The 11450-nt window shown below is 49.2% G+C and overlaps 1 protein-coding gene across 2 annotated transcripts in view; it reads right to left on the bottom strand.

The window, feature by feature from the left end:
- Positions 1 to 5634: 5634 nt before the first annotated feature.
- PTPN11 (protein tyrosine phosphatase non-receptor type 11) overlaps positions 5635 to 11450 on the bottom strand; it is an 83376-nt gene continuing 77560 nt past the window's right edge. For both annotated transcript variants that reach the window (XM_029921750.1, XM_029921749.1), the window contains exons 15-16: positions 10500 to 10601; positions 5635 to 9605 (exon numbers count right to left, since the gene is read on the bottom strand). In XM_029921750.1, the coding sequence (XP_029777610.1) occupies positions 10532 to 10601 (70 nt within the window). In that variant the 3' untranslated portion in view covers positions 5635 to 9605; positions 10500 to 10531. The remainder of the gene's footprint in view (positions 9606 to 10499; positions 10602 to 11450) is intronic.

Consider the following 11450-nt stretch of genomic DNA (forward strand, 5'->3'; position numbering starts at 1 on the left):
GAGAAGGGCCAGGGAAAGCGTTTGGCATATGTCATGAATGTCCCTGGCGGACAGAGGCCAGAGAATCATGCAGAGCTTCTCCACCAGGGGAGGTACCAGCCCCTTCCAGGGGAATTTGGTAATAAGTGGGGTGCTTGTGGTTGTCATAGTGACTAGGGCGCTATTGACATTTTCCAGGTAGGGATGAGAGACGCAAAGTATTCTGAAACATGGAGGAGAGGGGCAGCCAGTGGCTCAACCGGTTAAGCATCTGACTCCTGACTTCAGCTCAGGTCATGATCTCACATCCATGGGTTCGAGCCCCGCGTCTGGCTCTGTGCTGACAGCTCAGAGCCTGGAGCCTGCTTTGGATTCTGTGTCTCCCTCTCTCTCTCAAAAATAAATAAAAAACATTTTAAAAAATAGTTGTCCATCTTTTACCCTAAACAAAAACCTTTTTGAAAAAGGCCAGCCTCCTCGGTCGGGGCCCCGGGTTCGCCTTTCCCGTCCCGCTTCCTTCCTGGCTTCTGGATGCCTTGGCTCCAGGCACAGCAGACTCCCTCCAGTGCGAGGGACACTCACCTGGGGCCCCCGCTGGTCCTCACAGCCCTGTCCCCAGCCAAGGGTGACGTCCTCACTGGGGGCTCCTGTCTCTGTCCCAGGCTTCCGCAGGGCTCGGCGTGGTGACAGGGAGGGGCACGGACTTTGGAGCCAGGTACGCCCACCTGGGCTCACACCCTAGCACCTCCACTCCACAGGTGAGTGGGACCTTAGGGAAGGCAGTTACGGTCCCTGACCCTCAGATTCCTCATCTGTCACATGGAGATGGGCTATTCATCCTTCAAGCACTGAATGTCAGCCGCGCAGAAGCCACGCACTAGATACACAACCAGGAGCTAAACGCAGTGGCAGGGGGGGGGGGTCCCTACCTTCCTCACAGTAAAATCTGTACTGACCTTCCAGGAGTGTCTCACGCATAACTGTCACTTAGTCCGTGCAGGGCACTGTCATTTCCTTCTACCCCAAGCCTCAGTCTTTCTTGTGCCAGGCCTCACCCACAGCGGGTTTATTTTCCATCTTTTATTCAGCCTGTGTCTCCTTTCCCTAAATGGGCCGTAAAGCCCTTTAAGGCGGAGATGAAGACAGACACCTGTTTGGTAGTCCCCGCTGCGCCGAGCCCCACGCCTGACTCCTCGTGCTCGTTAGTAAGTGGCTGAATGGACGTGTGCGTGCATGCATGCTGTTCGGCACTCTTGAACCTCAAACAAAACCCGAAGTAATTCTCATCCTGGTTGCCGGGATAGTTAAGACGGGCCGGGTTAGAGCTGCAGCAGCCCTGGGGGGGGGGGTGTAGGGAAGTGGGGGGGTGTGGAGAGTGCACTTCCCAGGCTGCTCTTCTTCCCGCGGAGAATTAGAATCACAGCAAGGCCTAAACCACCACGCGCAGACAGCTGTCTCCCACGCGCACCTACAGCAGGGTCCTTCACAGACATTGATCCTGGGGACACAGTCACTCCCGTCCCATCAGCCAAGTCGCAGGGGCTGACGTGTCTTTCCTCCTAAACTCAGAACAAGATAGATCCAGAGCTCAACAGAAGAAAAAAAAAAAAGTTAAGCAACTTGGAGAGTTCACAGAAAGGCATACAAAGCACTTGAAAAAAAGGCTCGGTCTCACTTTTTTAGAGAAATGTGAGCTTAGTCACCCTGCATTATCATTTTTTACCTAACGATGGGCAAGGGGACAGGTCTGATGACATGCTGGTCTGATGAAGGGGTGGGGACATGGCTGCTGGGCACAAGGTAGGTTCAGGCTCACCAGGGGACAATTTGTCCTAGTAAGACATGGGACACGTTGGAGCCAGCACTTTCACGGGGCGATGTATGTTCAAAGTTGCTCACGGTCCTCAGGCATGACCGGAAGCTGTTTGTGGGAGAAAAGGCACGGAGAGATTTTTCCCTGGGTGCTCTTCTGAACCTTTCATATTTTGTTCTGTGTGAATATATTACCTATTCAAACAAATATACACAATTCCAGAATTCAGAAGAACTTTAAGCCTAAGGGGGAAAACACTTTGTAAAAGCAAAGCCACGTTGGTGAGTGGGTACAAAGTTTCAGTTGTGAGGACGACATGGTTCTGGGGATGGACGGTGGTGGTGGTCACACAACAGTGTCAGTGCACTTGATGCCACTGCACTGTCTGCTGGGAGGCTCAGTTGGTTAAGCATTCGGCTTCAGCTCAGGCCATGATCTCTCGGTTTGTGGGTTCGAGCCCCATGTAGGGCTCTGTGCTGACAGCTTAGAGCCTGGAACCTGTCTTCGGATTCTATGTCTCCCTCTCTGACCTTCCCCTGCTCATGCTGCCTCTCTCTCTCTCTCAAAAATAAATAAATGGTAAAAAAAAATTTTTGAGTGGTAACAACAGTTAATGTTACGTTTTATGTATTTTACTGTAATAGAAATAGTTTGAAAACAAAACAAGCACATGAGACTGAATCACGAGGCCACATTCAATGCCATCATTCAGAAGACTCTGCCACGCTGTGAAAATGCAGGCGCTTACACCACTTGAACTCTCTATAAATAGTCCTGATTGAGTACAATGTTACTAATCCTGATGAAGGAACTTTATTCACTGTAAAAGTAAATTACAATGTAACTTTCTTTGTGAGTTTCTATGAAAACATGATGCAGGAAAAAAAAATCCTTTGCCCTACTACATGAAATTGATTTTTGCCTTAAAAAAAATGTGACCTTGATGGGGCGCCTGGGTGGCTCAGTCGGTTAAAGAGTCTAACTTAATTTCAGCTCAGGCCATGAAATCACGGTTTGTAGGATGGAGCTCCGTGTCAGGCTCTGAGCTAACAGCACAGAGCCTGCTTGGGATTCGCTGATCTCCCTCCCTCCCTGTCCCTCCCCTGCTCTCTCTCTCTCTCCGTCTCAATCTCTCTCAAAAAGAAATAAATGAACATTTTAAAAAATGTGACCTTGGGGGACCTGGGAGGCTCAGCTGGTTAAGGATCTGACCCTTGGTTTCATCTCAAGTCATGATCTTGTGGCTCATGAGTTCGAGCCCCACATTGGGCTCTGTGCTGACAGTTCAAAGCCTCCTTGGGAGTCTCTCTCCCTCTCTCTGCCCCTCCCCCGCTTGCTCGGACTCTCTCAAAATAAATAAACTTTAAAAAATTAAATTAAAAATGTGATCTTATGGTCATGGAGGGGGCACTTGTGGGGAAGAGCACGGGGTGTTATATGGAAACCAACTTGGTAATAAACTATTTTTTTCAAATGTGATCTTGGTGATGATTATGTTCAGAATGAAATGTCTCATCCCGAAGCATAATGCACACTCTAAATTATACTAGAAAGCCCTCGCAAAACTGCTTAGATTACCCAAAACACTGAAGTTAGTCAATATATATCATCAAAAACTCAGTTAAAAATGCAATAGATAGACACACAGAGAGGAAACCCTAAAATATGTACCATATTTTGTTGCAAAAAGTATCCAAAAAGAGCTAGTAAGGCCATCCCTATAGATCATGATAAAGAGAATTATTCTACGTTGTGATGCAGATGAATGAATGGAGAAACAGCTTATTTGCCTCGCACGTTCATTTTTAGAAAGAGATCCAGACACACACACCCCCCCACACACACACACACGCTCCCCACTGGTCAAGAATTAAGCTCAAGTGACCCCCACCACGGGGTTCTAACTCCCCTCTAATTCTCACCTCTATGTAACTATCACGTTAAATTCATACCCTGAAGACTGTCGACTCCAGTCAGATTGTAACTATCTGCCCCGCCGACCACACCAGGCTCCTCAAAAGCAAGACCGTTTTTGTTCACCGATTCCTCAGTGCCCAGCCCCTGAAGGAGGGTTTCATCTTTGCTGAATGGAAGTGAATTTGAACCCAAAATTCTTTCCTGCCCAGTATAACTATGGTCTTATCAGCTACCTGACTTCAAGTCCGAGCAGAGCACGCAAGTCCCTTGTCCATAAATAAGCTACCAACAGGTGTTAGAGGGCAGTGTCACTTTCTTGCAACCCTTATTTTAGTAGCAATATTTCAGATCACGATGTCACTTTGGGATTTAGATCGTCTGACCTCAAACGACATGCACGTCAGCCCATTGGTAACTGCTGCTATTGATAAAACGGCAAATCTCTACTTCTGGCTCCTTATCATTTGGCAAATTCAATATTTGGAAGCTTAACTAGTTCCTAAGGGGGGGAAAACCTGCAATAAAACCATTCACTCGAGGTCATGACCATCCCTTTTTACTGCTTCTCATGGAGCTAAACACGTGACTGGATGCAAAGCAAACATGTAACATAATCTAGTAATAAGTAGGTACTTTCTTTCACAAGCTTTTCACTGACAAGATGACAGAGTCAAATAAACCCTTAGTTTTCTGTCCACACTTGATTTGTTATGGGAATTCCTGTCTTGTCTTTACACATTTTCTCGGGATTTTTTCTTATGAGTAGGGATTCCAGAACTAGAAGGTTCTTTTACAACACGTAAAAGACAAGATGCCGCCACCGCCTTCTAGTTAATGTACCAGCGAGGACCTCGGGAAGGACGGTGAGGAGGAGGCGTCTCCAGGCCCACAGCGCACAAGCACCTCCTCCGAGGCGCCAGACGGCCAGCACCAACGTGACTCCGTCTGTGGAAAGGCACCTTTCCCAGGGAGAGACCCGCGGGGCCGCTCTTCACAATGCTCGCCATTTGGAAGCCGTTGTCCCATCGAATCTGGCTTTCCTGCCTTGTCTCGGCAGCGGCTCACATCCCAGTTAGAATCACTGCCTTGGGCCTGAGAACGTCCCCACGGGGGAGGGTGGCCGCTGCAGTCCCTGCCCAGCCCGCATCTAGCACGGGGGCAGCGTCTGGCACTGAAGACGTGCTCCCTAGTTGAATGGCCAGAGGACTGGGCTAACCCAGGAAACCAGCGGAATCTGACTGCTATGCATTAGGTGACTTGGCTGAGACCCGAGGACAATAGCATTTCACGGTGTAGACCAGCAACGTGGATCTCTCCTTAGATTTACATAGAGAACGGAGACCTGCCTGCTGTGTTCCTTAGGAAAGGATTTCCTTCTGCCAGTGTCAGGGCAGTGCTTGCTGTCAGAGGCAGCAAATGGCCTTGTATGTATATGGCCCAGATCTAAAGGGGAGAGAGCTGGGGGCGCCTGGCTGGCTCAGTCAGAAGAGTGTGCAACTCTTGATCTCGGGGTCGTGAGTTTGAGCCCCACGTTGGGTGTCGAGATAAATAAATACACTTAATTTTTAACACATGAAAAGTAAAGGGACGAGCTGGGGTCTGTGGCATAGAATTCACTCCTCTGAGCCTCTCTGCTGTCCGCACTCCCTATTTCCACCCAGTGCCATTGACATTCTGTGTGTTTCCTAGTCATTTCCCGTGTATTTTACAGACATACTTTCTATCTGTCACTTGTAAGGTCTTGCAAATAGAATTCTCCGTCTCCCGAAGCTGTTCTGAGCAGACGCTCCATAAATGCGCTGCTTCCCGAGTTACCCTCTAGGTGAGAGCCGGTGCATATCAGCGCAGAGCCGGTGTAAGAGGCTGGGTGGCCTAAAGTCCCAGTTTTTTCTGGGCATTTCCAAGGCAGTAAATGACAAATACCATAATATAAGAAAATGGTTTTATTCCTAATTTTTAGTTCCCATACAGTTTACAAATACACGTTTACTCTGATAATGCGGCTTTGCAACTAGCAACGCAGTTGAACTAACACCCATAAACATAGGTGGGGAGACCATTAACGTCCACTAAGGTTTCCCTACATAAACTATTCTTTTCAGGTCATTTTATTTTTAAACAATTGCAAATAGACTACATAATACATGGGCAAAAAAGGCAATTAAGTGAATCTCTTGAAACACTAAATGTATAATAAACAGTGCATATTATCAACATTTACATGATTCACATCAAAATGATGACATCCTAAAACGTATTCCTTTTAAAGGATAGATTTATCAATAAAATATTACATATCTTTTAATACTCTGGTACAATACTTCATATACTGCAGGAAAATTAAATGTAGGTCTAGTCATCAGCTTAAAAAAGGATCCTTTTCCATTAGCTTTTATTAATAAAAGAATCACAATAATGTCATAAATAAACAGGCAAATTATTAATTACATGATTTGAGGTTTAGGATGAAAACTTGTAGAAATTAGTTTGATATACAGTAAAGTTATACAACACACTAAAACCAACTGTTTAATATTTTTGCCTTGTGTGAACTGCCCATAGTGGGGGGGGGGAAAAAGAACAAACGTTTTAATGACAATAAACTAGATTTTGGAACTTATTTTTCAAGAGGAGGAAGAAGAAAGATTTCAACGAAATGAAGGGCTAATACAGATCTTGATAAAGGCATCTTGAAATCAGGGAGGCCATGTGCTTGCTATATAAAACGTGATTCCCCAACAGCACACAGAAAACAGCAACTGCACCGGGTGTGCACCTAACGTCTACAGTCTAAGTTTCCCTTATGGATTAATAAGCTACAACGAAACACAACCGCATACCTTTCCACCTTCCCCTGAACTAGCAATAACCCCGGATGTTACATCAGTTCTTCAGATCCCCCTCAAATAACCCCTAAAAATAATCTCGATGATCTCCCTGGCTGTTGCAAAGCCGCTAGGCTCCACGAAGCACATACAAACCCCAAGAAAGTCGGACATCTCTTTTCTTGCCCCCGTTTAGCTGCGTCCAAAATGTCACTGATTTCAGTGGGAGAGAGGACCCGAATTTTCCGGAAAGGCCACACACTGGATAGGAGGTGCCTTTTTATTTGTTTTAAAAAAAAAAAAAAGCTATTAAGAATCTGAAATTTGGTTTAAAAAAAAAAAAAAAACCCTAATGCCAGGTGTCAGAGAATTTCTTCACCCCAAATATAAAACCCTCTCCTATGCTTATAATTTAAAATCCTCAACCGGCTATGGGATATTGTGCGAATTTACCGTTCACCAGCAACCCAGAAGCAGACCGCACGCGTGCACCTCTCACACCTACCCTCTGGGCAGCCCGATCCGGCCACACGCGGACTGCCCGGGCCCTGGGCCTTTCGACTTCCTCACAAACCACCTTCTTGGAACTTTCGTTTCCACCACTTTTAGCACCTGCACCTCAAGTGCCCCACGTCTTCACGGCTCTCCCTTCCTGATCCCGCCTCGTGGAGAGCGAGCCCATCTGAGGACCATCACCGCGCACCGAACACGTAACAGACCTGAGCAACCTGGGCACGATCACAGTCTTGCCTTGGCGTGAGCTTACGTAACCTGATGGCTGGCGGACGTCGTGGCAGGAAATCTAAATGAAATCAATGTCCAGTAACAAACAAAGCCAGCCGGGATCGGGCCTCTCCGTCCCAAGGACAGAACAACCGCATCCTGAGCTACAGGCGGACACGCTAATGCAGCAGGTGTGTCCGTACAATCAGAGCCTTGTGTGCTGGTGAAGGACTCTGCCCCCAAAGTCCAGAGTCTAAACTAAACCACGAAATCAGGGCAAACAAGAACAATGTGGCGACGCAGCAGGAAGGACAGGATTCAAGATCCTCGTTGCAAACACTGAACTGGAACCTCTTTCTGTACAGGCCTGACAGGAAGCCCGTGGTCACGCACGGTCCTCTGATGAGGTAATTCCCTGTGGGCCTCGCCTGGGTTCTAGAGCACTTCTAGTTTCGAGGGACGGGGGGCAAGCGGGGGTGGAGTCGATGTGCATTCTGTCTGTGAAAATGGCAGCGGAGGCTCTCCCCCAAACTTCCTCAGGGCTGCACGGGAGGTGGAGGCCTCAGGAAGGAAGCAGGACTGGGGCCGGACCTAGCCCTTCCTTTCGGGAGCCACAGCAGGACGAATCTGAGTTAAGGAGCCCGTAAGCTAACGGCAAAGCTGCCGTGGCAGTTTTATCATATTTGCGAAGTCAACCAATGATACTTTAACTGAAACACACTCACTGAGTGCTGATCCACTACGGGGCAGAGGACGTCTCTGGAGAAGGCACTTCAGGTGGAATGGCAGCAAATCTCACTGCTTGGTTAGAACAAAAATGGGCGACTGCCGGTTCCATCTGACTGCGGCCTCACGAGGAGGCTTCGCTGCGCCCGGCTCCAACACTGGGGTGGAGAAAGCACCCGGTCGCCTCCCCCTGCGGCTGCCACGGTCACAGGGAGGTTCTGCCCCCTGAACACATCCATCCTTATGAGACAGGTCTCAGAAAACACGCTCCGAGCCAGCAGAAACGGTCCAGGAAGCTCCTAGAAGGCCCTCTACATGTGGCTTCGGGTTCCCGGCGTCACCAGCAGCTGCTACTTTTGCTAACGATTGCTGTCTTCCCGTGACACTGATTGTGACACCCGCTTACCCTGGGGGGCCCCCATGAATCCCACCTCGGCTCTACGCCCCCACGCTGTCCCCTCTTCCTGGATCTGGGCTGGGCCCGTGACTTGCTGGAACCACCGAGGGCAGCGGACGGCCTGGGTTTAAGTTTTAAGGGCTGTGGCATCTACTGCTTTATACCCTTGGGGCTCCGAGCGGCCACGGAAGCCGTCCAGCGACCCTGCTGGTGAGGCCACCTGGGCGGCCACAGGGAGGGGGCCTGAGGGCCTGCACACAGACGGAACGGGCCGTCCCCGTGGCCACCCCGCTGACTGCATGGGCGACACCAGCGAGAACACAGAAACAGCTCGATGGAGCCCGGCCCAGATTGAAGAACAGTGTGGAAGAAGGAAAAGAAAAAAAAAAAAAAAAAAAAGGAATTGTGTTAAGCCATTACGTTTTGGGATGGTTTGCCTGACAATCCACAGGCACAAAACTGCCAGGTGTCCACAGATGCGGGGGTTTTTTTTCCTGAATGCAAGACAGTCACTCAACTGAAAAGAAAACATGACCAACATTTCCCACCACATCCTTCTCAGTCAACAGGCTGAATGGTAACTGGTCATCTGCTACGAACAAAACACAGCTTTTATCCTAAGTCTCCGAGATTCTTCTTCCCCATGATTTTTTTAATGGCAATGCAAAAGCAGACAGGTTGTCGACTTCTGACAGTCCGGGGCACTGGCTAGATTATCATTTAGCCAAAAAAAGAGGCCATCAAGCGAATTCCCCACTGCTGGGTACACAGTGATCCCAAACCTGTGCTCGCTCCCACGGGCTGCCGCCGCCTTTCCCAAAACGACTTTCCTCTTACAAGTGCTCTGTCATCCCCCACAGAGAGAAAAACAATTGAATTTTTAAGATTTTATATAAAAAGGGGGGGAAATGCCAATAAGGAGAATTTGAATCACCATCATCTGGCAAATGTAGAGCACAATTTAACTGCTTCCTCAATTCAAAATAAAAGTCTATAAAACAGAACACTGTCTACGTTGTAGGGATTTCTTCGTACGTGAGGAAATGAGTTATTGGTAGCCGGGTACTGTTGAGTTACAATACAGTGGTCTTTAAAGGGTTTTGAATTTTGTTTGCCCAAAAGGTAGTCAACCACGACACAAGCCTTCCAAGTTCAAATTCGTTCTTTGCGGAAACTTCCTTGTATCTGTTCTCGATCTTTCTAGGGAGAGGGTGAGAGTCCACATCTGGGGAAGAAACAAGTGAGAACGTTTAAGGAGCATGCATCTCAAAGTTTCTCAAGGCATTAAAGTATTTTAAAGTAGGTTTAATGCTTTAAGTGCACCGCCTGTTGAAATGGGAATTTCAACAGGCGGTGTCGGAACTGTGAGTCCCCGCCACAGGTCACACACCTAGGTCGCCATCTACAAAGGTGACCGACAGGGAAGAGACCAACAAGGGGGAGGAGTTCCCAGCAGCAGGGCGGGAAGGGGTGTGGCGGGGGCCCGGGAAGGCCAGCGCCCTGTGTCACACCGCTGGTCAGGGGCCGAGGGGGATGCAAACCCGGGCATCCTGACTCCACCCATCCCCGGGTCCCCCAGACCACCCCCAGCACAGCTTAGGTCAACAACTCTACCACAAATGCAAACAACGGTGACACCTGGTCACCAACAGCGACAACTCTGCGCGGTGAGTGCCAGCTGTGCCCCTCGCAGAACTAACCCTGCACTTGGCTCCAAGCCTTCACGAACTCTAAAATAAATCCAGCTGAGAAAAAAGAAGTTTCGAAGAGAAAAAGGAGGCTGGTCTGTAAAACTCAATGACGGTACACTTTGCTGGAACACTCACAATTCGGCTCCCTGCTTAAAAAAATGCCACAAGTGATAGAAACAACTGGGGAGGACTTCCATTTAAATACCTATTTCTGGGGCGCCTGGGGGGCTCGGTCAGTTAAGCATCCGACTTCGGCTCACGTCATGATCTCACAGTTCGTGGGTTCGAGCCCCGCGTCGGGCTCTGTGCTGACGGCTCCAAGCCTGGAGCTGCTTCCGATTCTGTGTCTCCCTCTCTGTCTGCCCCTCCCCCACGTGTCTCTTGTCCTTTCTCAGAAATGAATAAACATTTAAAAAGAACTTAAATACCGATTTCTGTGCTGAAGTCTTGGCGGGTCTTCTCATCTGAAACTTTTCTGCTGCTGCATCAGACCCACGTTTTCATAGACTCGAGCATTATCTTCTCTCATTCTGAAAAGATAAAAAAGAAAAAGCGTCAATAAAAACGCAGACCATGCTCTCCGAGCTTACAGAGCATTTATAAAGCACAGCCCGCATCCTCTGGGGAGCAGCCACGGTGCAGACACAGCCCCCAGGAGCTAACGTTCTAGGACAGGCTGTAACACATAGACAGACAGCAATATCAAGCTAAAAGTGAAGTAGGAATCTTGAGCTCCTATGCTCTCTGGGGTTGGAGGAAAACGAGATGTCTTCCTCGCGGGCAGAGCAAGGGAGGCCTGTGCAATGGGGCCTTTAAGTAAGACCCCGAATAGGGAGACATGTGCACACACAAAGGATAGGGATTAATTTCAAAAAGAGGGACATCTTGGGCAGGAGATCCAAGAAGGACAGGAGCAGTGTGGTGGGGGCTATCATTCCACTCAGCCGTGGCTCCAGCTACAAGGAGGGGAGGCTCAGGGGTGGGTTAGGAGGAAGGGCCGGTGCATCGGAGGCCAGACTCCATTCTGCTGAGCAGGGGACGGAGATCAGAGCAGTCCGGGGGGACGGGGGACCAGCTGCTGCAGGGGCCAGCCTGGGCAAGACATGGAGAAACGAGCAGAAGGGGCCCAGGGTCCGGGATGCCCTGGGTTTGCGCCCTACACGGAACACGAGGGGAGCGGAGAGGCCGGGGACCTGCTGCACAGACAGGCCACTGGTAAAGGGATGGACAGACTTAACGCGTTCCTTCCGGGAGAGCTGCCCGGCAAGGACCTAGAGCCCGGGCGTGCCGGTGCCGCTGCAAATGGCTGCAGGCAGCAATTTAAAATATCAACCTTCCCCGCCAGTCCACCGGGGAAGGAGAAAGCAGGCGACTTGGTG

Source organism: Suricata suricatta, chromosome 14, assembly GCF_006229205.1.
Source record: "Suricata suricatta isolate VVHF042 chromosome 14, meerkat_22Aug2017_6uvM2_HiC, whole genome shotgun sequence".
Classification (NCBI taxonomy): domain Eukaryota; kingdom Metazoa; phylum Chordata; class Mammalia; order Carnivora; family Herpestidae; genus Suricata; species Suricata suricatta.